At 36.1% G+C, this 27,697-nt stretch overlaps 1 protein-coding gene and 1 non-coding gene across 2 annotated transcripts; both read left to right on the top strand.

Moving 5' to 3' along the window:
• The first annotated feature begins 465 nt into the window (after positions 1–465).
• LOC108982548 lies at positions 466–5,802 on the top strand. Its single transcript, XM_018953957.2, has 4 exons — positions 466–632; positions 3,359–3,441; positions 4,745–5,053; positions 5,301–5,802. The coding sequence occupies exons 3-4, from the start codon at positions 4,756–4,758 to the stop codon at positions 5,483–5,485; spliced, it is 483 nt and encodes a 160-aa protein (XP_018809502.1). The 5' UTR covers positions 466–632; positions 3,359–3,441; positions 4,745–4,755; the 3' UTR covers positions 5,486–5,802.
• A 21,171-nt stretch (positions 5,803–26,973) lies between these two features.
• LOC118348378 lies at positions 26,974–27,111 on the top strand. The gene has a single exon (XR_004801469.1). It is a non-coding gene; the product is annotated as a small nucleolar RNA Z247 (small nucleolar RNA).
• Positions 27,112–27,697: the final 586 nt, after the last annotated feature.

The raw sequence follows: 27,697 nt of genomic DNA, 5'->3' as shown, positions 1-27,697 counted from the left end.
CAAAGTCAATTTATTATTCTAAAGTAATTGGAAACTTCTAAAATTTTATGAATAAAATATAAAATTTTCATCTCATTTTATTATTATATTTATTTTAAATTTTTATATAAAATATAATAAATAATTTAATTTTTTTAACTTTCAACTTAATTTTTTTTAAATTTTAAAATAATAATACTATTAAAATATAATAATTTAAATTTTTAAACAAAACATAAAATTACGATCTCATTTCAAACCACCATTCATTTAATTAGAATTTTTAAAAATTTATGGTCCCACAAATTGTTTTATAATTTTCGAATGTAAATTAGACCAATAAAAAAGTGCCACGTGCCAGTCTTATAATCAGGTACTAGAACGCCTTACATGGACGCCCCCATACAGCTGTAATGCATTTGATAAATAATGGAGAAGGCCCCAGCCCCACGCTTCTTTTCATCAAGTCTTGCTAGGATTCAATAAAGTAAGAATTTAGTTTCCTTAACCGATAAGCATTGTTCCCAATTCCTTTTATTTTTACCGAAACCGACACTTCTTCTGCTCTCCCTCTTCTTCACGCAAATACACAGGCGCTTGCGCACAACCAAAACTCAAGTCGCAGAAATTTTTAGTCAAACCGAGAGAGAGTGGTGAGTGTCCATCAACTTTATCCCAACTTTCAAGCTTTGGTAAGTGCAAAAGCTCCATTCTTATTTTTAGTACTTAGATGTAGAACATGTTAGCTTGTGTTAGAAGTGTTTTTTCTGGAAATAAATATGGTTGGTTTGTGAGTTGGTATTGGGCGTATGTTTGGTTAGCATGCTATTAATAGTTGATGATGACTCAAAGTTGTTGGATGTTAATTTTGTGATTGTAAAGGAGCTTTGTGATGAGTAAGATTTGGGTTCAAGCTTCTATTATGAGCTTAGTGTCCAAATATGTGACTTTTATTTAAGATACATGATGATGGGTGTTAATATGCAACAATATTACAACCCTCTGTTATGGTTATATAGCACTTTTATTGTAAGATAGTGATGATTTGAGTTCTTGTTTAGAAATGCTGAATTTTACGAATTATATAATGGATACAATTACAGTTTAGGTTTATAGTGAGTGTGGGTTGTTCATATATGAGATAGATGCTTAGGATTTAAGTAAATAGAGGCCATATGCATCAATACTAATAATAAGAGTCGGTTTGATGGCTTGATGTTCAGTTATGCAGAAGTTGATGTTTTATTTCAAATCTGGAATTTTTATGACTTTTTTTTTTTTTTGGTAAGTAATAAAATCTGGAATTTTTATGACTTGGATGTTGTATTTGGACTTATATTAGAATTGATGATTTGCATGGTTTAGATGCCCAAGAAAATCACTTATCAAAAGAAAAAAGATGCCCAAGAAAATCAACAAATTACAAGTGGATGAAGTTATAAGTTCAAAATGGTTATATACATGTCTCGGGTTGAGCTAATTAGTGATTTAGAGTTTTCCTCAAAGTTATCTTGGATTAATTGTTTGTTTGAGCACGATAATGTCTAGAATTGATCTTTATCATGAATATTTTAAGAACTTAGGATACTATGATGTTTTAAGCACACAAATACATCATAGAAGCAAGAAACTCCACATTGAGCTTTGCTTTGTATTTTGGGTAAATTTGGTTATTTGTGGTGGAAGTTTAATGAGTTGATTTTTTATTAAAATCTGTCTTGGGATGAGGTTAATTGATAATTTTGGTTTAAAGCTTACAAGCATAAGATTTAGGCCTTGTTTGGTTAGGCAATTCAGATGAGATGAGATGATATGTTTTGTTGAAAGTTGAATAAAATATTGTTAAAATATAATTTTTTAATATAATTTTTATTTTGAGATTTGAAAAAGTTGAATTGTTTATTATATTTTGTGTGGGAGTTTGAAAAAATTGCAATGATGAGATTAGATGAGATTGTTTTGTGTATCCAAACTGGGCCTAAGCTTCAAAATGCACTTAGTGATATGTTTATGTTCATGAAATTCAGAATTGGTGTTTTCTTAGGTTTGCAGAGGGATAAATCATATTCTAAGGTTAGAAATGCATTTAGAATAGAAAATACATGTGATTTATGAAGTTTTGTGAAATTTGGGGTTAAATTGCAATTATTGAAAGTTTTGGGATTAATATGCAATTTTCAAGAGTAAAGGGGTTAGAGTGCAATTTTTGCTAAATTTTGGAAGTTTTTCTAACCATAGTATATATACTTATTTATTTCAGCCTTTGAAGTTGACTTTTTAAAGTGAGGGAGTTCGTAAGTTAACTTCTAACTTTTGGTTTATGTTAGTATGCTTAGTTATAAATGCCATATTAAAACTTCATGTTCACGTTCTAAAGTTCTATAGATATTTGAATTATTCATGTCATGATATTCTGTCATCCCTTATGAAGCATATGAACATGTCATGAAGCATAACTTACGCATTAAAAATATTTTTATCATGACCCAAGCTAGGATGGTGGATTATCTTAGTGGAACTCTTCTGTCAACTCTAGAGTACGTAAATGTAGTGTGGAGTCTCCTGGTTTAACGAAGAACAGTTAGTGACCTCGAAAGAGATTAGTCTTGGAGCGTGGGTAAGTATGTGCCTTCTCGTTGGTGGAGGCTAGAGAGTACTATAAGTGAAGGACGTTTATGTGAAGTTTGAGTACTCTTGAGACGAAGCCACAGGCGTTGTTACCTGTCGTGTGGTGAAGATAACTAGTAAGTGCATACAGTTTTGTGGGGAACTGTGAGGTACCATAAGCATGTTTAAAAGATGATGTTATGATGATGATGATGATGATGATATGATGTTACTCTCTTTTGCTAAAGAATATGGATGGGAGAAAAATACAATTTTTGAGTAATGCAAGTTCATGTCATTTATGCACACATTTCATTATTATTATTAACCATGCTTTTATAAACTGTTTGTATGTTATTGGTCTAACTTATTGAGTTTCGATGTTTGTAATTAAGGAGTATGCTACTCCCAAGACATTTTATTTTGCTTTTGGATCTGTAAATATTGTACTGACTAGCTGTCCGTAAAATCTGCTCTTTGTTTATAATTATGAGTTATGTTTGTGATTTTAGTTTATTATGGTACAAATTTTAAACTAAACAAAGTTTTCCATTGCGATTATTATATATTTCTAGAAGCATGCTAGATGCATTGCATATTATCTATCATGTATGGGGTATTTGACCTTGTGTTGTATGTCTTGACGCTTCAGTCTCGATGTATCCTAAGCAGGGTTGGGGGCGTTGCAGTACTTACCTTTAAAAACAAATTATTTGTGCTCTACTTGGTATTAATTAACCCTCTAAACCAGCTGAACCCATTCCTTTATCAGTTGGATTGCCCTGCTTAAGTTCTTCATCAACGAGGGAGCTAAAGTACCTTATCTCAATCACAGACCTCTGTTGATCTATCCAGGTATTTGTCTGTCTATCATATTAAATTCCTAGCTTGATCAGTTGGATATGCTCTTGCTAAAAAAGGTCTCCTTCTACCGTATCATACATCTCTCTCTACACAGGTATTAATTTTTCTTTGATCTCATATTAGATAGATCTAATCTTATATCTTTTTCATTGTTTCCACTATTAGCGAAGTGAATGGAACTTTTCAATTTCAAGAAGTTCTTAGCATATATTAATTACTTGTTCCTTATTTCGGTATTAATTTGCTCGTCTAGATTATACCATCAAAATGATGGCATCCGTATGAAATTGAATCGAATATCACTTCAGTTCATGAGTACTTAATTGTGCAGCTTCTTTCATTTTTAATGAATATATATCATTACTGCTTTGATGAAACTGTGAAGTTAGGAAAAATGTGAGATTTTGCATTACAGTACTATTTCGGATTGTCTCTGCAACTTGGTAACATGAAATTGGACTCGATAGTAATCGTTGATCAGCATTCTGCAGTGAATATGTATCCGTGCCATTGAACTCATAGCTTATTGCTTACAGATTAGATAGGACCATTATCGTCCTAAATTCCCCCCTGTTGAGATTATACAACACCACTTTATCAGGGAGGTAGTTATGGGAGATTATAATATGGCTCAAATTGCCTACTAAAAATTGTCCAACTTCAAGTATTATGTTTACTACATAATAGGTTACCTGTAATATTCAGGCGAAGCAATATTTTCCAATATGAGAAATGTCTCTGGTTTTCGTTTTTGTTTTGTTTTGTTTTGTCTTTTTTTTTCTGACTTTTCTGAAATGAGGCAAACATAATAAAGCAACCTGAATCAGGAAAAGAAAAGAAACGAAAAGAAAAGAAAATGGTAAAATTTGTATATTTGCTTTCTTATTTGCTATATATACTAAAAACACATTTCCTTATTACGTGACATTAATCTTTATTTAGTTTCATTGATCCAAAGCTTAGATGTGTTATCTGAATTTTAGGGCTTAGATTATGTAAAAAAGAAATATAATTAACATGTATGTCCTACAATATTTAATACTAAATAATTTATAATAAAATCCACATGATGATATTATGTCTATTTCCCTCTACAATAAATCCTAAAATTTGGGCAAACTCTAGAGAATCCATTTAGGCTGACATATTTTTACTTAATTTATTGGCATATATACATTCATAATTGACTTATTGCACATCCATCATCGGTGCCAATGTTGGAGTAGAGAAGCGAGCTAGCGGTGGTGCGAGACTTTATATTTTTTAATTGGGCTTGTTTGTTCCATGAATGCAGTGGCGCAAATAATGATTCAATCGAAAAAATACTCTTCCGGGATATCTAGCCACCAGTCAATCGATATCATTATGAAGAACATGCAACAGATCCATTTAGGCCAGACCGGTAAGGTGAAACCGAAAGTGCATCAGTCATTCCAGACCAATTCTAAGATGAAAGTAGAAGTCAGGAATTCAATCGAGATCAGGAGTAGTACTAAGGTGCAAATGCCAAGTACTAATTTCCAGTCATCAGTCAAAATCAGAAAGGAGAAAATGGAAATGATCCAGTCCTCAAATTCTTCCGGCCACACAAGCAGGAACGTCGGTAAGAGTACTACTAAATACAATTATGAGTTGTGCAAGTATCACGAATTCTTTGACTTATTGCTTCAAAAAATTAATTTTTTTTATATAGGTTTTATGTTTACTCATTTTTTTGAAAATAAGTATCAATACTTGCGTATTCTATGATTGCAAATATTTTTTTAAGGGGATATATCACCAACTTATTGCGAATAATTAATTGATAGAATAATTAAATAGGCTTGTTAAATATTGTGATTGGCATGCAGGCCGCCAACTAATGCTACCATCGAAGGAGACCAGCAAGGGGCAAGGTCAAAATACAAGACCAGTAAGGAAGTGTAGTAACCACCACTCAGGATCTTGCCAGACAACCAGGACCAGTACTAAGAGCAGTACTAGGGAAGAGCAAAAGAGTACTGAAACCCGAAAGCACTATTATAGAAAACCATAAGCAGCAAAGCCACACATGATCAGTGATCTAGCTGTTTGGGAAAATAAGTTGACAGTACGTTCGGTATTGCTCTAATTAGTATTCTATATATTGTGATCGATCGGTGCTTGTGTTTTTTCGTTAAGCTGTACGTACGGTGGTGTGTTTGATGATCTGTGGGATGATGCCTTTTAATAGTACAATATACTTATGATTGTTGTCTTTTTATTTCCACCGGTCTTGAATTTGTAATCCTGTATAGGGAATCCGATGGAGTTAAATAAAGACTCGGTTACCTCGGATCATCTCATATATAAGAGTATTAGTATTGAATTAGATATTTCAGTAGGCATACTTTACATAATATTTCATTTTTTGCTTTTTGTCTATCTCATTCAAAACTTAATGCCATATTAGATAATCCATCAGAACTCTATATAATAAATAAAATATTATTTATTTTTAATTTTATTATTTCTTTAGAATTTTTTTGTCATATTTTACAAATCTACCTGTTATAATTTATTTTGTAATTTAATAAATTATAAATTATAATGTGTAATTTTTTGACGACTTTTTCTTTTAAAATGTAACGGTTATATAGTTTATTCTAATTAAATTATTATTTTTTTCATTTATATTTTTATTGATTATTATTTGCAAGTGAGAATCTAACTGTAAATATCTAGAATTTTATAAAGTTGTTAATTTAATTTTATACAAACATTTCTTGTAAGTTGTAACTTGTAGCGTTTGGGTGAAATAAGAATAAAAATTAAGATGGTCTTTCTACCGTTGAGATCAAATTTGTTGAACCTCTTTCGGTTTTTGTAGTTAAAAAGTTAACATGATTTTATTTTGCCTAATCCAATATAAGTCAATATTGGCTTCCAAAAAATTTAATACAACAGAGCCCAAGTATCCTTAAGCTAATCAAATATTATAGTCATCCAATCTTTCAATAAAATCAAATATAGCAACTTAACAATTAGGGAAAAGCCCCAATTCTCAATCATTTGGAGGTGTTGGGTCTCCATACTCATAACCATTATCGAACTCTCCATCGGCATCAAATTCTATGGTTCAGAGGAGTGGAACAATATTTGGTCTACCACGATGAGATTAAAGTGTTACAATCTCGCCAGAGCCCGTTGTCTCCTAACGACAATTTAGGAGATGTCACTTAATATTGTGCACTCTTGAGTGACCAAAAGTGCTCCACCAAGATCATGTCTTATCTCGACTCGGAGTCATGATACACACACCCATGTAAAGCCATGTAATTAAAAAATCTAGCAATATTACAAAATCTAATTTACTCACATAAATCATACTAAGATGGAAAGATTTTCAACAAGTAGATACAAGTCATAAGGCAATCCAATGATAAGATTTTAGCAATTATTTTACACGTTATATACAACCCAAAAATAAGAAATCCAATAACAATTATACGATGAAGAATAGTGCACAACAATTATGCGATGAAGAATAGTGCACGTGGGAAAATTTTCAGCAAGTACTTACAAGCTTTAATTCAGGGTAAGGGTGGGCATTTCTAGCAAATATTGACAAATTGCAAACTAGTGCAAAAGTGAAAAATTCCAACAACCTTTTATGACTTAAAAACAGTATGAATGAGGGAAAAATTCCCACAACATAACTTAAAAGTCACTTTCTAAATGAGAAATGAAATATTATCATAAAATGCAAAAATATCTAAAAATGGATAGTTGAATGGGAAAACAACTAATTTTGGTCTAAAAACGATGCACACCGTGCACGTCGAAAAGAAATTTCCAAATTAGGGTTATATGCGCAATTCTGATATCCATAGTCAAAGTTATGGCCAAAATATAGACACATGCTCAAAACTATCCCAAATCAAGGAGAGATCACTGTTTCCTGCCGTACTTGTGCTAATCTTCCATCTCAAGATAGTTTAGCACCATCAACATGCAACATGACAGTTCAGCATCATTAGCCTCGGATCCTCCTGCATCATAATGAGTGAAAGAAATCCTCTTCTGTATGGCGTGATGTGAGAATTGACATAAATATTAATATTGAGGTTGATGAGGAGACCAATGCAATTGCATATGAGATGAAGAACGCCAAAAACCAGTTGCTTCTTAATAAAATAGGAGTACCTAGTTCTTGATTGTTTTTGACGACCTCAAACCCCCGCTTGGGATGTAATGGAGACTTGGAGCGTCGAGACATGCAACGTATAGTTACATACCCCTGTTCATGACAGTTAATATGCAATGCATCCTAGTATGCAATAATCGCGACGGAATAAGGGTGATTAAACATAACTCATGCCAGAATGAACTAAAACATACCAATAGAATTAATAACCAGCATAAGTTCAAACTTAAATATAGCATATCCTTAATATAGGATTCTTAAAGCCAAGTTTCAAAAATTAAATCAACTCTCTCATACGCTTTATCATATGCAGAGTTAGTGCTATGAACATTTGAATCAGATCTAATCTCCTCTCCAGGTCCGACTCCTGCTCAACCAATTGTATCCATTGGTCCATCCTGGTCGATCTGCTCCGGTCATGATATAAGTTCTGCCATAAAATTTGACTTCGCTACGGTATCGTTTAAAAAGAATCCATTCAAAACCCATTAACTATTATTCATCAACCCAGGGGTTACCGCCCTATTTGTACTCACTCCAGAGTTGACGAATGAGTTTTACTTGGATACTTCCCCATCCTAGCTTTTGGGGTCGTGACAAAATCTTTTTTCACGAAATTTTTTAAAAATATTTTTTCATAACATGCATTTATAAGTAAGTTTCATGTGAAAATGAAAATTTTGTATAACTTGCCCAAATGATGAAAATTGCACATGTTAGCAAGTAGTTATGTATTCAATGTATCATATAACATGATGTTTCATGCTCAAAATGAAATTTATAACATGAATGTGACATTTATCAATAAATCATAAATAAATTATCAAAGTGTAAGTTAGAGGCCAAGTTACAAACTTCCTGAGTTTAGAGAATCGAAGCGGTTGTAATGAAAGTTATACTAAGTTAGAATTTGAATTACTAAGGAAGATGGTTCATAATCAAAGGGGTTCAAAAACTAGTATTTCCAAAATTGCCCCTAAACTTAGCAAAATTTCCACTAAGGCCCTAAATGTTCACTATTTGAATATGGGCCCCAAAATTTGCATATTTGCATAACTTTTATGGATGCATGTGTATTCAAAAAACTTATGCTCAGTTCATACAAGTTCATCCCAACATTTAAATATGACTCAAGACCTAATTATTAGGGGTGTAAATCAGTCCGGTCTGGGGGGGTGGGTGATGTCATCATTTTCTCAGGACCGGACTGGACCGAACATCCCTAGGGACTGGACTGGACAGGTAGCTATCGGTTCGATCTGGTCGGTACGTTCGGTCTGGCCCAATTATTATTTTATTTTTTTTCTTCTTTTTTTTTTAAAAATAAATTAATAAAAAAATATTACTTAAAATACTAAATTAAAATTAAGTGAATTATTAATGTGGATTATGTAATTAACTCAATAAAAAATTATTTTATAGGGTCAATGATAATAATTAGATGAAAATTACATAATTAATTATATAATTATTATATAAATAATATATAATATATTTATTCAATTTGGTCGGTCTAGTCCGGTCCGGGGTGGGAAACCATTGGATCGGGACCGGACCAAAAAGTCTTGGTCCTCTATTTCAGGGACCGAGACAGACCGGTATTGGTCCCGGGTCGGTCCGGTCCATTTCTCTGGTCTGAACCGACCAACTTTCACCCTTACTAATTGTCACTAAACCATCCATTAAACATGCATGATGTTTCTAGCTTTCTTTACCAAGAGATGTTTAAAAACTTAATCAAATAATACATTTTCATTCTTATCCCAATCACAAGACTTTTTTAAATGCACATTATTCAAGCTTAGGTAAAATTAATCAAAACTCCATAAGTTAAACATAAACTAAGTAAAACTGATGCATGCTAGATGATCAATACAAGATATGAATTTAAAACCTATCATGGCATGCTTTCAACCTTAAATTTAAACCTTCAATATTCATTCAAAGACATGAGTGAATCATATAAAATTATATCAAGACATGCCATGACTAAAAATTCAACCAAAAGCAATTTATTTCATCAAAACACCACATCTGACTCGATTTGATATTAGCATGCTAAACCTTGATTAAATTCAATCAAAATATCATTCTCATGCCATAATTTAAAACCTAATATGCCATTCTAACACTTAACAAATGATAGACAATAAAACTTACAAAATCATGGCCTTTTGAGCTCCTAAACACACTCACTTCAAGAACACTCTCACAACTCACTCGGTTTCACTCTTTTGCACACTAAGAGGAGAAAAGCCCTTTAAGAACTAAAGAGAAGGCTTGGAGGAGTGGTGTGGGCAAATGAAGAGGTGAGCGAGGTATTTATAGGCTTCAAGAAGGGTGGGGGACGTTGGCTTTGGATGAAGAAGGGGCTTGGAATTGGTTGAAATGGGTGGTGGAGTGTGATGATGCAAGTTTCACCTTGTGTCATCACTTGTGCAGGTGAATAGTGTTCAAACTCTCATCATTTCTACATTTTAAGGTGCTGCCTTGTGTTATGTGGGTGTAGGTGCTGCCATGGTGCATAAATAAAAACAAAAATGCAAATGATTGCATGGTGTCATGCTAGTAGTCGACGGGTAGGCGTCTTCAAAGTTGGCCAGTTTTTGCTTACTTGTTTGTCTCATCTTTGTGATCTATTTTGCAGGTATGATGAACTTTATTTGGAGCCCTTTCATGCAAGAAAAGAAGGCTAGATTGGCTGCCATGTGAAGGAAGGAAGCAAAGTGATGGTGTTAGCCGTGTGACATGAGTAAAGCCTCTCCAATTGCCAATCGGTTTGACATTTCTTTGGGGTGAGAAAAAAAATGGTGAACAAGCTCATGAGTGCTTTGAGAGTCCTCTAGGTATTGGAGGGGGTGGGTGGTGGTGTGTGGAGAGGGCTCAAGGATGAGCAGAAAGTTCATGAAGTCACCTTTCGGTTTGGTTCCAACTATATTTTCTAAGGAAATAGTTGGATTTTGGTTTGGTTTCTTGGAGCCATTTCACTCGATGCTGGGTCTGAATCTTGGGTGATGTGGTGAGGTGTGAGTGGTGCAATTACAATTAAAAATATGGTGGAAATAGCATGGGCTAGGGGCTGGTTTGATGAAGTGCACAAAGAGGTGCACCTAGGTGCCGATTGTTGGTGATTTGGGCATTGACATGGTTTGGTTCCAATTGACATGTGTTGGGTCAAGCCTAAAATTCTAAGTTGGTCTAAGAACAATGCAAAACAAAAACAAAAGCCAAAAATTTCAAATTATAATTGTGAGAAATAAATTAAATAAAAATTAATTTAAATACATGGTTTAGAGGTTACTAATCATATGTGAGATGATTAGTACTTCTCAATTGAAGTTAGAAGTTTAACCATGGTTAGGTGGGAACCCTAGGGGCGTGTGTCACATTTTGGGTTTGAGGGAAACCAATAGTATGGTGTATGTGGGCTTCAATTAGAAGGATAAAAATGAAAGATAAGGCTTGTTGGGCCTTGTGCGTTTGGCTTGTTGGGCCATTTGTGTAAGCCTTGGAGGTGGGCTTTGGTGTGGGTTATTGAATGGATCTTATGTCCAGATTTGAGAGCTCATCTAAGGCCTCAAACGCCTACCAAGTTTGTTTCCAAGGGGAGGTGATTCGGAATGGGATTATATGACAGAGGTGCCATCGCAGTTGTGGGGCTTATTGAGAATCGATAAATGGGGTCTTCCTATGATTAGATGCAGAGTTTCATGTAGAAATGGAGGGTGTTAGCATGCCGATGGTTTTCGTTTTGGTTTAGCTTATGTTTTTAGGAATTTATGCATCCTAACCTTTTTTGCAGGTGCTCTACCGAAGTGTTGTATCTCGTTGGTTTTTATCTTTGGTCGTAGATTTTGGTCTTTATTTCGGCTATTTTTTGACTCTGAGTTTTTGGTCCTCGGAGTCCATGAATGTACCACGGTTTTCCTCTGCCACAAGTGAGACAATTAATAAAATTGGGGAGGGGTCCCTCGTGGACGGGGGGCTCTAACTCTTAATAAAAAAAAAGTTTGGGTCCAAATAACAAGTCTCTCTTAGGTTGGGCCAAAAGCCTTCACTCTCACTAAATTAGGCCTAAAGGCTTCAAGCCTACTATACGTTGAGCTTAATTTCTAAGGTTCTTCAAGAGGGGCCTAAAACCTTAAAAATCCAAATGGGTCTAGGCTTATGACACCTATTTCTAGCTCATCACATCCTTAGTGATTGATGGCCCTTAATTAAATACTTTTGGGCTCACACCAAAAACCATCCATACTTAGCCCAATAATAATGCCAAGTGTCATTCCACTATTGGCTTTTTGGTAGTTAATCTTAAAATAAAATACTAGAACTGTAACACCCCGTATTTTAGTGTATTTTTATTGAAAAATTATTTTTATTAATTCAAAAATTTATCCTCTCGTTTTAAAATTGTCAGATATTTTAAAATGGTTTAATTTATGATCTTTAAATTGTGAAAATTAATTATTTATGTTTTCTTAATATTTATTATTGTGATGCATTTAAATTGTTCTTTATTTTAAATTAATTGATTATTGGATAAAATTATTTTATTTTCATTTTATCATTACGTTTAAATTATTTTAATTGACTTGCTGTTTTGAAATATTTTTCGTTGGATCATTTTTGGTGACCTAAGATGTGAGGATTCGGACCTCATTTCTTTCCCTCCATTTTTCTTTTTCCTCTTTTCTTTTTCTCTTTCCTCTTTCTTTTTCTTCTTTTTCTTTTTTCCCAGCCTTCTCCCATGTGCGACGCCTTTCCTCTTCCTCTCTGCCCGTTTCCTTCTCTTCCCCAGCCCATCGCCGTTTCCTTCAATGTGTCTTCATTGAGATATTTTTTATACATGTGATATGAAATGATTTGGATATGTTTTTGATCAAATGGAAATGATATGAATATGTTTCGCACGTGTTTTGATATGATATAGATATGATAAACCTTTGGCATACTTATCTGTTCTGAATATGATTCTGAATATAGTTCTGATATGATGATACTGGTTCACGTGATATGGTTGGTACCACCATGATATGATATGATATGAGTGCACCCACTTTAGAAACAAATTGGTCTTTTTACGTGTTCTTTCCTGTGTGCACACTCGGGGCTCCGAGATTGAAAAATGAGAAGTTCACCATATGATACTACTTGGTTTGGCCACCGGGGATAACACAACTCTACCACAGGGGTTAAACATGGTATATGATATGATACGATATGACATGATACGATAAGATGAAGAGGTTCAGTTATGTTATGCCAAAGCGATTTTGAATATGAAAAGGATAGTTAAATATGTACAGTTGGTATGAAAATGGTTTTTGAATGCCAAAAAGTGTTTTTGAATATGAAATAGATATTTAAATATGAACATTTGACTCTTTTGGAGTATGAAAAGATTGAAAAGTCGCTCTGATTTTCTAATAACATGTTTCTAAGATCTGCATATAAAAATATAATGTTTTGTTTCTGCATACTGAACTTTCTGGAAAGGCTCATGCTTGCACACTAGTATATGTTATCTGCTTACTGAGTTGTTGATAACTTACCCCCTCTTATCTCCAATACTTTTGGATGATTTGAATATTCCAGTTGAGGATCAAGAATATGGAGCATAGGTAAGAGGAGTTAAGAATAGTGGTTTAAGCATAAGAGGTTTACATGAGTATTGAGGATTTTGTTATTCAGTAAGTTTGTTGCATTCTAATGATATAAATTGTTGGGAGGTTGATGTTTTTAATTAAGACTTTGTATTGTCTTGGATTAATTATACTGGAGTTTTTTTATGTGAATTAATGAGTAGTTTGTGAGATAGAGAAAAATTGGATTATGTACTATGTGGATGGAAAATGATTTTTAGCGACATGAGTTAACTCTTCGGACGGGGCGTTACAGTTGGTATCAGAACCAGGTTTGAGATTCTGCAGACTTTATGGATTGAGGTTTTGGATATCGATTCGGTTTAGGAAGTAATTTCATATTTGATATATAGAGATTTGAAAACTAAGACATGATCATGGGGATATTTCAGGTTTGAGGTTCTGCAGACTAAAAACATTCGAGTTTTGGATATCCGTGGGTTTAGGAAGAAATTTCAGATTTGAGGTGTAGATTTGTAAAGAATAAGAGCTGATTTTGTGAATATTTAAGGTTTTAAATTTTACAGACTTTATGATTGAGTTTTGAGATTTTGAGGTTTAGGAATTTTAGATCCGACAAGTTTACTTTGTGGACTATAAGGGATAATCTTTATAAGATTTAAGGTTTAGATTCTAAAGATGTAAGGGAGTTTAGAGCGATGTCGGGTTTACAATTATCGATGGTAGGAAGGACTATATGAGTTGGTTAAAGACATGGCTAAGAATGGGTAAAACCATATGCGCAGTTCTAGAAAAGTTTAAAAGTTTAATTTGAAATTATTATTATTTTTATTTAAGTTGAATTTATTTCAGTTGATTTGATTTGATTTGATTTGAATTGAAATTATGTTATGTTATTTTATTTATTAAGTTTATTTTATTTTATAACTTATAAAAAAAAAAGTTTTTTATTTTATTTTATTTTATATTTTATTTTATTTTGTTCGTTTAGTTCGAAGTTGAAAAAAAAAATGGGTTAAAGGTTAAGTTATGGCAGGAAGATGGTACGACTGAGAATGCCATTATTTGGTATAAATATAGTGTAGTAGGCTTGAACTTTTATCGACTTGGTTTGCTTTTGTAATCTTGAGGCATGAAAGGAACGACATGGTCTGGGTGATCTCTTTGGGGCGTAGGATAATTGAGGTTTTAGATTTTGTGGAGTTATGACAAAAGACTTTAGAATAGGAGGTTGTAAGTTCAACAAACTTTAAGGATAGATTTACGAGAATATCACCAAAGGTTTAAGGTTTTGCAGACTTTAAGAAATGATTTGCTATCTTTTAATATTTTAGATTTTGAAAGCTTCGGGAGTCTATTGTTTTATTATTGGTTATAAGTTCATCGATCTTACAGATTTCGGAAAATGATTCTAATATAATTTAAGGTTTTAGAATTACAGATTTGAAGGACTGATTTGTAATAAGATTTAAGTTTTTAATTCCGCAGGCTTAGTGTGCTAGCTTGAATTATTTTTGGAGACTAAGTAGTCTGTGACTATTAAAATATGATTGATCAGAGTTGAGTTATTGATATGAGATTTTTTTTCAGAAGAGAATTTCTTTGGGGATGGAAGGTAGTGATCTAGTTTGGAAAATGATTGTTTTTAGCTCGAGGTTACAGTGACAGGTTAAGGATTTAATCCATATCAATTTTAGGGATAATAGATGGTGCGAATTTAGGAAATGATTCTTGTTGATTTCGAGGATATAGGTCTAGATGATGGAAATGGTAGCGATGGATCACTTGTATGTTTGGAGGCTTTTTGGTTTTGACTAAGGGTGCTTGAGATCGATGCGTAGTAGTGGTGAGTGTGTATGCATTTCGAATAATACAGGTCCTAGTCTCATTTTGGCTTGGAAGAAGTGTCTTGGGTAGGTGTTGAAGAGGACTAAATACAATAGTATTAAATTCAAGAGATTTTGGTTTGGAGGTTATACTTTCTTTTGGAGATTGAGTATCCAGTTGGTTAAATTAAGGACATTGTTATTTAACTTGAACAGAGATTGATCGGTCGTCATGTTTGGTGTATGTGCTTTGCTTTGGTTTTTGGTGGATTGATGATTTGAGCAGTATGGCTTGCCTTGAGGTTTAGTAGTGATGTGCTATTGAAGGAATTAGTCGTGTTAATACTAGCTTATAGGAATAGATGTAGGTGGGCAAGTTACCAAGAAGGTTTTGATAATGTTTTGGTGAAGTCAATGATGGTTCGTAGTGAGTTTAGTCATCGCTAGATTAGAGGTTATTTAGAATGTAGGTGGCGAGTTTTCGGGTTTAGGTTGTCGGGTAGAACTTTTTAGGCGCTCTTATTGGTTGGCCGAGTTGGAATCGAGCCTTCCTTATCTTAGATGAGATGAGCGTATTTTGGAGTGATGTTACTTGTTTGCAATTTGGGATGTTGAGGTTGATTGATATTGGTTTTCTGTCTATGATAATGGATGTATTTGTGGAATATTGATTTTGATTAAGGCATCAGAGTTATTTGAGGAATATGAGTGATAACTCCTGGTTTTGGGAAAAAGAATATTTTCTACCAAAAGGTGATAAGAGTTTTCTGGTTAGTAGGTATGGAGCCACCTTATATTCGATGGTGTTAGTTTTATGAAGACATAAATTTTATGCATGTGGCGAATTATCAGAGTGCGTAGCAGAAGCGTGATATTTGTGGTTGTAGTTAGGAGTTCGGATTTTGTGCTGATCTTGAGGAATTAGTGGTGACTTGAATTTTTGAGATGATACTTGTAGTTGAAGATTAATCATTTGGTTGTGTAAAATTTTGTAATTGATGGTTAACTTTGGAAGTGGTTATTAGGTTACCAAAGGTAGAATTCTATGGAGGTTTAGAAGTTGTAGTATAGGAGTCGATTGAGGTTAGCAAATATTATTGTATGGAGCTATTAATCATTGGAATTTATTGGATGTTGTATTAAGGTTCTTGTGAAAAAGTGAGATTTTGGATATCATAGCCACCCTAGGAATACTGAACGTGAGATGCCATTGGGAGTCTAATGTGAGTATGATGGAATTGCCTATGGGAGTAGACTTGAGAAGAGCATTACTTACTTCTATTTGGGTGTTGGTGATGGTATGTTGTTTCGAGCGTATTCTGGTTGTATCTTGTATCCTGCTTTAGCGCGATGTATGGCCTTACAAATTTCGAGGACAAAATTTTATTTTAAGGGGGGAGGATGTAACACCCCGTATTTTAGTGTATTTTTATTGAAAGATTATTTTTATTAATTCAAAAATTTATCCTCTTGTTTTAAAATTGTCGGATATTTTTAAATGGTTTATTTTATGATCTTTAAATTGTGAAAATTAATTAGTTATGTTTTCTTAATATTTATTATTGTGATGCATTTAAATTGTTCTTTATTTTAAATTAATTGATTGTTGGATTTAATTACTTTATTTTCATTTTATCATTACGTTTAAATTATTTTAATTGACTTGCTGTTTTGAAATATTTTTCGTTGGATCATTTTTGGTGACCCAAGATGTGAGGATTTAGACCTCATTTCTTTCCCTCCATTTTTCTTTTTCCTCTTTTCTTTTTCTCTTTTCTCTTTTCTCTTTCTTTTTCTTCTTTTTCTTTTTTCCCAGCCTTCCCCTGTGCTCGACGCCTCCCCTCTCCCTCTTTGCCCGTTTTCTTCTCTTCCCCAGCCCGTCGCCGTCGTGCCTCCGTGGTCGGCACCGCCTAGCCCATCGTCTTCCCCTCCCCCCGGCGACCACTTCTCTTCAGTTGCAGCCTCTCTCGCGCCGTCGTTAGCCACCACGAGCTCCTCAAAGCCGCGGCATTCCTTGCACCGTTGCACTGCCGCCGCGCCACCTCCGGCCACCATTTCTTCACCACATCATCCTCGACCTCCTAGCAACCCAAAGCACCCATCCTTAGCTCTGATCTGCCACCGGTGAAACACATCCATCAATATTTCCGTTTTGGGCTTTTTGCCCTAAAACCGCCTCCTATGCCGCCACCCATGGCAAACCACCACCACCACTAGCTTCACCGACATCCCTAAGCCCTACCCTATCAATTTTGGGTCTTGGTTCGTCTCCGTTCAAAAGTGGGTTTTTGAGACCCACGGCCATAATGTATTTTGCACTGTTACGTTACTTTGCCGCCACTTCTATCACCTCCGTGATCTTTCAAAAATTATATTATAGCATTGTAAGTATTTTCTCAAAGAACTTTTGAGATTTAAATGTATTTTGCGCTAACTCATAATTACTGTGAATTGGTTGGTTGTGCCGGACTGAGTCCGAGGAGTAAGGGGGTCGGTTGGATTGGATTATGGAGTTGTTTGTGTGATTGGTTTATGAGTGAGATTTATTGGCGGTTTCGGGTTTAAATATTGGTGTTTTGAGTTTGACGTTGGTTTTCGAATATGAAAATGGCTTTTGAATGCCAAAAAGTGTTTTTAAATATGAAATGGATATTTAAATATGAACATTTGACTCTTTTGGAGTATGAAAAGATTGCAAAGTCGCTCTGATTTTCTGATAACATGTTTCTAAGATCTGCATATAAAAATATAATGTTTTGTTTCTGCATACTGAACTTTCTGGAAAGGCTCATGCTTGCACGCTTGTATATGTTCTCTACTTACTGAGTTGTTGATAACTCACCCCCTCTTATCTCCAATATTTTCAGATGATTTGAATATGCCAGTTGAGGATCAAGAATATGGAGCATAGGTAAGAGGAGTTAAGAATAGTGGTTTAAGCATAGGAGGTTTACATGAGTATTGAGGATTTTGTTATTCAGTAAGTTTGTTGCATTCTGATGATATAAATTGTTGGGAGGTTGATGTTTTTAATTAAGACTTTGTATTGTCTTGGATTAATTATACTGGAGTTTTTGATGTGAATTAATGAGTAGTTTGTGAGATAGAGAAAAATTGGATTATGTACTATGTGGATAGAAAATGATTTTTAACGACATGAGTTAACTCTCCGGACTCTCGGGGACGGGGCGTTACAAGAACTCTTCCAATAATTCTAGTTAAACCCAAATTGTGATTCTTATGCTAAGAAAAATTAATCTCTAAATTTTTTCAAAAAATATAAGAGAAATGATACTTGCAGTCGTGAGTGCGCAAGCGCCGTGCAGTCGCTTTGAAAAAAGTAAATAAATACGGGACCCACATGAAAATAAATTAATGTTTTAATAGTGGACCCCACTCTTTTTCAAAGCGACTGCACGACGTTTGCACACTCCACGACTGTATGTAACATTATTCAAAATATAATCATCATCTTACACTAACTAGGAATATGGGAGTTAAGGACAAGTCTTAATGGGCCTTTCAAGTGGGGTGTTACATTGTTGCCACTCGGTATAGTGAAGGCCGCAGTGAAAACTACGGTGGCAATCAGTTGCACCACAAGCGTGCCATAGTTTGCTGTGTCCTTCATCCACTTTTCACCTTCTTTGTGCAAATTTGCATGTGTCTTCATAAATAATTCCCGTGGTGTATGTGAAGCTTTCTCTTTTTGAACTTTATTCTTCATCTTTGTGTATGAAGGCTGAACAATCTTTTCTATCTCCTGTAATAATAAATGCTTAATTAGGTAGTTGACAAGTACTAAAAGTTCTGAAATGCATGTATAGCCAGATTAAAAGAAAGCTTAAATCGAATAGAGAACCACCACAATAGCTCTCATTGCATTTTAAGTGCTGCCCCTGATACGATATTTAGTTGGTCTGGAGAAGCTATTTCCGCAGCTATGCGCAACATATTGTTGTGGTCTTTGTCAGTATATATAGAGTGCGATGATACCCTTGATGGCCCCTAACTCATATATTAGATTGAATACACTGCCTTGCTGATATATATTAGCAATGTGAAATATACTTCTTTTTTGCTCGTCTACACTCTATATGAGATCAGGATATGAGCGTACATGTATAATTAGAAACTAAGACGCTAACTCCTCCAGTGAGTTCTCTCTAACTCCTTTGAGATATACTTAAGCCATCCACCTTCCAGTTAACCAAAGTGTCCAACTATTCTCCATAACCACCCCATACAATCAACTCAACCAACCACACTTCTCCTATGGATTCCCCTGACATGGACAAGCTTGTCTCTCTAACAGGGGCCCTCTCCTAGAATGATCTACAACTAGACCCCTCCTGGAATGATCTACAACTAGACCCTGCACCTGAAGCAGTAGCTCGCACTTCAAATCACACTCTGGTAGGTAGAGTTTAGACTCATCTCTTCTCGCCCTCTCAACAGATTCACGTTCCACTCCACCATCAAAGCCATCTGGAACTTTGTAGAGGGCCTAATCATAAAGGATATAGACAGTAACACTTTCCTTTTCACCTTCTCTCTATCAAAAGACAGACCGAATCCTATCTCAATGTCCATGGAACTTTCGAGGCTATCACTTGATATTACAAAACCGGCTCCTAGGACAAAGTCTCTCTGAAATAGACCTAGAGCAGTCTACCTTCTAGTTACAAATCCATGGTTTCTCTCTACAGCTTATGACATCTGAAAATGCCATAAAAATAGGTAGGGTTCTAGGCAACATACTCGAAATAGACTACACTTCCTGTGTAGACTATTCTTCAATCCTAGGAGGACCACCAAAAAACTTTCTCAAATTAAAAGTCCAGCTTAAAGCCTCAGCCCCCATCCAAGATGGTTTCCACCTCCCTCGTCGGAGTAAATCCCATGCCAAAATCATTTTAAATATGAAAGGCTCTCTGATTTCTATTACTCCTGTGGACGCCTAGGTCATACACACCACCAGTGCTCCTTCATTGTTGAATCATCAGAAATATTCTCCTTCGGCCCTTGGATGAGAGCTGAATCCCAAACCTAGTCAAAGTCAAAAAATCTATCCTTGAGATCGTCACCAACCCTCGAGAACCAGCTTCAGAGGGATCTACCCATAAACCCTGCAATAGACAACCATCCCCCACTACACTAGGTCATTACAAGTGAAGAGATCAACTTGCCCCACATCATCACTGAAAACCAATCCTGTAAGGGGAAGGAGAAGATGGAGCTTATCCCAGAAATGCACAGTGAAAGCCTCCACATGAGCACTGTAGCCCACCTCTCCTTCTCAAAATGCATGCAGAAAAATAGTACCATGCCACGTGGCCAAAGGTCGTTAGATTTTGCTGAAGAAACATACCCATTTAATTCTTGCCAATCTGTCCCCTTCTATCCCACCCCAAATCCAATACCGAGCCCACAAAGAATAACCCAAATAAATTCCTTGTCCCCTATCCAATTATCTCTCGCAAATCCAGCCATCCATCCTGATCAACCAAATCCCCATGAGATCCCTTGTAGCCTCAAATCCCATCTCTGAACAAATATTCTACAACCCAATTAATGCCCATCTCCTCCTTCACTCTCCCTAATCCCACTCTCCCACGCACAAACCTATCTTCCACAGGGCCTTCTCTTTACAAGTCCATCATATCACAATTTGAACACATATTGGGCCCATCAGAAATCAATCACCCAAATCACAAAATATCCCTGCTCGTAACCCATCCAGAAAATACTTATTTTCCCTAACCCCAATATATCCCAACCCAACACAGCCCACTATTGACCCAATCCATTCTCCCCACTTCAACCCCCTTCCCTAACAACTAACTCTACCCATCACCAAAACAAACCTCTGCAACCCCCTCTCCCCCTAATTTTCAACCACAGAGGCAATATCTATACCATCCCCCCTTCTGTTAAACTCCACACACCTCCACCAAACCCTTACCAATTACAAACAACCCACCACCCCTGCAAAAGATCATTTCCATACACGTCTGGAGAAGCTCCAGTACACTGCAAGTCGATATCAGAACTTATTACCCCAAACACCGAAGGCCAACAACACTCTGGTAGACACGAAAATCAAGGTTCCTCAGGTCAACTTAATCTAGGCTAAGAGAACTCACTCGATGACAACCTCACTCTGTCAACAGATCTCTCCTCTCAGAAGAAAAAGCTAGGTAACAAATCTCAACCACTCTCAAAGAAATCAAGATACAATCTGTATCTCAAGCATGACAACCCTCTAGTGGACATCAACCCCTCCATCCCAACAATCCAATTATTTCCCACCATTTTTGAGACCATGATGGCAGGCCCAAAACTGCCACCCCCAAAGAATTGAATTTACTGTCCTAGAACTGCAGGGGCATTGCCCAACCTCATGCAATGCGTAGTTTGAGGGCCAATATTAGGAACCATAACCCTGATGGAGTATTCTTAATGGAGACACTTTTAACTGAAGTAAATACTCAAACTATTGTAAATAGACTAGGCTTTCCTTTCTATGTTCATATACCTCCACTCGTAAAAGGGGTGGTTTGCTGTTTATGTGGAAATTGGGTCTGGATGTGGAGTTTGTAAATGTCTCTAGCAATATTATAGCTCTATTATTGCATTCGAACCCTATATATCATTCGTGGTTGCTCACCTTGATCTATTGTCCAACCAACAAAAATACAAAACTGAATTCAAGAGCAAGCTCAATTCAGTCATCAACTCCTTTCCAGGGCCTCGATTAGGACTAGGGGATTTCAATAGCATTATTAGTCAAACTGAGGAAAGCTGGGGCCGTCCCTTTTCTAGCTCATCAAAATCCTCAAGCCTCCTTTCCCTGATGGAACACAATGGCTTGATTGATTTAGGTGCATCATGACCTTGATTCACTTGGTTAAATAGGAGAAATGGGCTTGCTAACATTGGTGAAAAATTAGACAGGGGCATTGCCAACAATCATTAGAGAACCCTTTTTCCTAATGCAAATTTGACTAACCTCCCAATGGTCTCCTCAAATCACTCACCCATCATCCTCTCAACCTTTGGCCTGAAAAACCAAAAGAAACCGTTCAAATTTGAAGAATTCTAGACTAGAGATCCATCCAGCACTGATGTTGTTAAAACAGAATGGCACCAATTCAAATCTGGCTCCCCCACCCTCATCCTCTCCAAAAATTTGAAAGCAACAAAACAAGCTCTGAAAATTTGGAACAAGCTCTCTTTTGGCAATATCCAATCCGAGATTCACCTCCTCAATCAAGCTCTTACAAAATTTTAATCCTCACCCTTAGGTATTATTGATAGAACTTTGGAAGAACACCTCCAAGCAAACCTTAATGAACTTCTTTTGAGAGAAGAACAACTTTGGAGGTAGAAATCACATCTAACTTGGCTCACCACTACTGATCTCAATACCAGATTTTTTCACCTATCAACCACCATCAAAAGAAGGAGCATTGTTATTGACAGCCTGAAGATTGCACCAGGTATGTGGTCCTCAGACCTCACAATCATACAAAATTCTTTAGCCTTTTCTTTAAATTCTATTGGGATGTTATCAACCCTAATTCGATAGAAGCAATCAAAAGTTTCTTTCATCAAGGCAAGATTCTAATTAAATAAACCATACATATATTGCACTCATCCCAAAGTCCCAATCCCCAAGCTCAGTGCATCACTTCAGACCCATCAGCTTAGCAAATGTCTGTTATAAAATCATTTCGAAGATCTTAGCTAACAGACTCAAAGCCATTCTCCCATCAATCATATCTCATTTCCAAACAACCTTTATTCCTGGCCTTATAATCCAAGAGAATACCATCATTGCTCAAGAACTATTTTCTCTTATGAAAAAGAAAAAAGGCAAGAAAGGGATCATAGCAATTAATATTGACATTGAAAAGGTTTTTGACTCCATGGAATATCCCTTTCTTATATCTGTTTTGCACAACCTGAGATTTAGTCAAACTTGGATCGAATGGATAACATAATGCATCTCCACTGTTTCATGATCCATCCTCATAAATGGTTCTCCCCACGGGCTTTTCAAACCCACACGAGGATTAAGGCAAGGAGATCCACTTTCCCCTTTCTTGTTCATCTTAGGCAGTGAAGTTCTGTCCAGGCTCATTTCCAGGGAGGTCAATAGAAACCTTTTTGAAGGTATTAAGATCAACATAGATGGCAATATATGTTGATGACCTGATCATTTTCAGCAAAGCCACCATCCAATCTGCTCAAACAATCCTTAACTCTCTAAATACCTATTCTTCAGGGTCTGGTAAAAAAGTCCACAATAATAAATCCACCATCCACTTCAGTGGTAACACCTGTCCCAACACAATCTCCTCCATCACATCCATCCTCCAATTCAAAAAAACCAATTCACCCCTAAAGCATCTGGGACTCCCACTCTCATTTAGTAAATAAATAAAAAAAAAACCTTTGTTCACTGAAATAATAGAGAAAGTTCAGATAAGATTGAGTGGCTGGAGCTAAAAACTTTTGTCCCAAGCCGGTCATACCACACTGCTAAAATCGGTTGCTAGCTCAATCACATCATACACCATGTCCTCTTTAAGCCTTCCCAAATCAATTGGCAAAAAATATATTGTCACATAAACAATTTTTGGCGAGGTTTCAAACTAAACAAAAAATCCAACTTCACTCCAAAAGCATGGCACTCCATATGCCAACCAAAATCCAAAGGTGGACTAGGGCTCAGGCTGAACTCCAACTTCAATGAAGCCTTTATCTCTAAGATTGGATGGAACATCTCTACAAAAGAACCAAGTTTGTGTCAACAATTCATCTACTCAAGGTACTTGAAATCCTCATCATTCCTTGAAGTAACTCCAAAAACCACTGACTATCCTAAAGGCTAAACCTCTCATTCAGGCAAATTTTTGCTACCAAATTGTGAATGGTACACCAACCAAAGTGTGGAATGATACTTGTATCCCTTCCCTTGAATCCTTCAAACCAATCCGAAAAGACACATCCATCCTTATGGACCCTAACCTCACTGTCTCAACATCGATGATTGAACAACCCCGCTGCTGGAATGATATTCGCATTGCTGCTCTTTTCAACCAAGAAAGTGCCAAAGAAATCATCAAAATCCCCTTACCACAATCCACTCTACCCCACATACATGATAAGCCTATCTAGCTCAACCACCACTTAGGCAACTTTTCTGTCAAATCAACCTATGAGTATATCATCTCTCAGCAAAATGGTTCCCTAGCCATCAACTCTCCATTTTCCAATTCTGACTGGAAAAAACTATGGAAAATAAAAATTCAAGACATATTGAAGTTGTTCATTTGGAAAGTCATCTCCAACATTCTTCCCACAAAAACTAGGCTAAAACTTCCATTGTCCCTTTCTAAAAATGACTCTCTTTGTCCCATATGTCATATAGAGAAAGAAACAACTGGCCACCTCTTCCTAAGATATGCACACTCATGTATTCTTTGGAGACTTTCCCCTTGGCCTCTCAATATCTCATCGTTTGCTACTTCTCCTCTACAAGAATGGCTCAAACTGATCTTAAATCCCACAAAACTACTGAATTCCAACAGAGAGCAGTACCATAATTTCAAAAAAATTTCAATTATTGCCATGGACTCCCTTTAGTTCCTTACAAACTAGTCATTCATAACCTTCCCTGTAAATGACCAATACCTTCTGCAAACTTTGTGATCAAGTTATACAAAGAACATTAGCACATGTGGGAAGTAAAGACTCAACTGCAAGCAGATATGCCAGAATGGATACCTCCTCTAGTAGGACATCTCTCCCTCTCTTATGATGTAGCTGTTAGAAACAATGGCTCAACAACTGCAACCATCTCTAGATCCAGCATTGGAACAATTATTTTTGCAGTAACTCAACAGGTAGATTTAGTAAATCCAACTTTTGGAGAAGCCATGGCGGTTAAGCTGGCAATTGAGGAAGCAACCCATCGACACCTCCCTGATATAATCATTGAAGGAGATAGTCAAGTGATTACCAATGCAATTCTAAACTCCATTACATCTCCAGACTGGACCATCTCTAATAAACTCACAGACATCTCAATGCTACTCAAGTCCTTCCAGAGCTGGAGTGCACAAAAAATGCATCGGAACAAAAACCAACGAGCACATCAATTGGTGCATTGGGCTGCAACAAACAATGTGCTTGGCTGCATACCCCTTATCAAATTACCCCAATATTTACTGGACTTCTATATTGGAAATGACCCCCCTTATTTTCTTATCCTGGTCTGTAATAACTCATTATTATACCACTATATTAATTTAGTACTATTTGCCCAGAAAAAAAAAAAAAGTAAAATTAGAAACCCAACATTCCCCGATCTTGCAACATCAAAAAGGAAAGACCAATGATTGCCTCATTAAATGTCAGCTCATACACTAATAAGAAGATAGACATGTGGAAATTGCATAATTAATCGGTTGTTATTTTATGATCACGGGTATCCTTAATTATCTAGCATGCACAACATTAAACTAAAATAAACACTACCGTTGCACATGCATTTGACACTTTTAAGTCTCCTAGTTGAGAAATTTCTTACGTACATTTTTCGGTTATTTAGATGTTCGTTCCAGCTCTATACATGTTGATGAGTCTATTAAAAATATATGGAAAAAAAACTACCTACGAAGGAGAGCTTACAACAGAATGAGATTACAATAATGCTACAATGCCATACTAGTTATATAGTTCACTTTGTTTCATTAATGTGACACTGTCAAGTGATGTCACGTGGTTTTAAAAAAAATAAAAATAAAAACACAGAAAGAGTAGCGGAAATCTAGAATTTTAGTTTTTCTATTTTTATATTTTTGGATGCCATTTTATTTTTAATATATATATTTTTTATTTTTTTAATAAATCATGTGGTACCAAGTAGTGGTATCACGTCAACAAGATAAAGTGAAAACGTTATAGCTGGAACGGCATAGTAGCAATTCTCTATATGGAAAAGGAAATACTTTATCTCATCAAAATTTTCCATAGTTTAGGAAGTACTTGATAGAGATACTTCGTGTAAGAGCTGACCACCCAAATTACAAAACAAAGTCAAGAACTCCATATTGGTTGCTCCATCAACTCCCAAAGATCATGTACAACCCAGCAAGCTCCCATGATTAAAGCTTCTCTGCATGGCAAGAATATTATTCTAGAAGCTGACACCTTTCTTGCATGATTTGTGCAGCTGTCCATTGCTACGTGATCTCTGTCACCTTTGTTGTATAAATACTACAGCTTTGTAATGTATTATATCATGTGAAGAATATTCAATCAATTCAAATCTTTGCATGGTATCTAGAGCCATCTGACAAAAGTCGCATCCTACTCTTTTCTTGTTCTTTTTTTTTTCTATGGCTTCTTCCTCATCCAAGACAACAAACTCTCAAACCTCTGGTTCTCTTGCCATTCCACCCACCAATCTTGCTCATCTCATCACTATCAAACTAAACCGAGAGAATTACCTTCTATGAAAGGCCCAATTTGTCCCTCATCTCAAAGGCTAATGTTGGTATGGCTTTGTTGATGGTTGGGTTACATCTCCACCACCAATGATCTCTACCACTTCCACTAATCCTAGTCTTCCAGTTCTCTCTCCGAACCCTGATTATCTTCTTTGGCAACAAGAAGATCAATTGCTATTCTCTTGCCATTATTTATTCATTATCTGAAGACATCCTTGCTCACATTATTGGCCTCCACACTTCAAGAGAGGCCTGGAAAGCATTGGAGAGTATATTCCTTCAATCACAAGCAAGGATTACCACCTTGCATCTCAATCTTGCCTCTTTTCAAAAAAGGTAGCAGTTTCATTGCTGAATATTACCAAAACATGAAGTTGTATGGTGACATGCTTGCGGCAATTGGGCAACCTCTTATTGACTGTGAATTAGTCAGTTACATCTTGGTTGGCCTTGGGTCTGATGTGACCCAGTCATCACTTCTCTCACCAATAGGTTGGAGCCTATGAACCTTTAGGAGATTTATAGCCATTTACTCCATTATGAGCTTCGTCTTGAGCGGCAACATGCTTCCCTAGACCTTACAAATGCCACTGTCAATACTGCTTCTCGCAACTCATCAAACCATGGCCACTCTCGTGGATCTTCTGGCTCGCAACACTCTGGCAACTAGGCCTGTGCAGGAAAACCCAAAACCCGACCCACCCGATTGACCTGACCCTCCCAACCCGATACTGTTGGGTTAAAATAGAAGCAGGTTGCAACATTCTGTTTAGCAGGCGAAATACTCCATCACCCGATAAACCCGCTCTCTTCTTCAGGCAAAAAAGACCTAGCCTCTCTCTCTCTCTCACACAGACGGCACTCGGCAGCGGTAGTGTGGTTGCCGTTCGTGGTCGAGTCGACGACGGAGTTTAGCAACCCATATTGTTAAACCCCCCGAGGTGAGATTGTAATCTTTCTCTCTATTTATTTTTTGGAATCGTCCCCCAAAACAGAGCATTCTAATCTTCTTCAGAGCTGAATGACGCCAATAACTTCTAATTCCACTCTAGACGAAAAATCACCGTCACCGATCTCATGGTCTAGGTTGGAGTGTTTAGTTTTCTTCAGAACCAACAGTGGCTTCTTCAA

Source organism: Juglans regia, chromosome 4 (genome assembly GCF_001411555.2).
Source record: "Juglans regia cultivar Chandler chromosome 4, Walnut 2.0, whole genome shotgun sequence".
Classification (NCBI taxonomy): domain Eukaryota; kingdom Viridiplantae; phylum Streptophyta; class Magnoliopsida; order Fagales; family Juglandaceae; genus Juglans; species Juglans regia.
The sequence above is the reverse complement of the archived record's forward strand: the minus strand, read 5'-3'. Positions and strand labels throughout refer to the sequence as shown.

Excerpts from the sequence above, each read along its gene's own strand:
- LOC108982548 (XM_018953957.2), top strand. The coding sequence starts at position 4,756 with ATGATTCAATCGAAAAAATACTCTTCCGGGATATCTAGCCACCAGTCA. Across the intron at positions 5,054-5,300 it reads CCACACAAGCAGGAACGTCG|GCCGCCAACTAATGCTACCA; the intron begins GTAAGAGTACTA and ends ATTGGCATGCAG.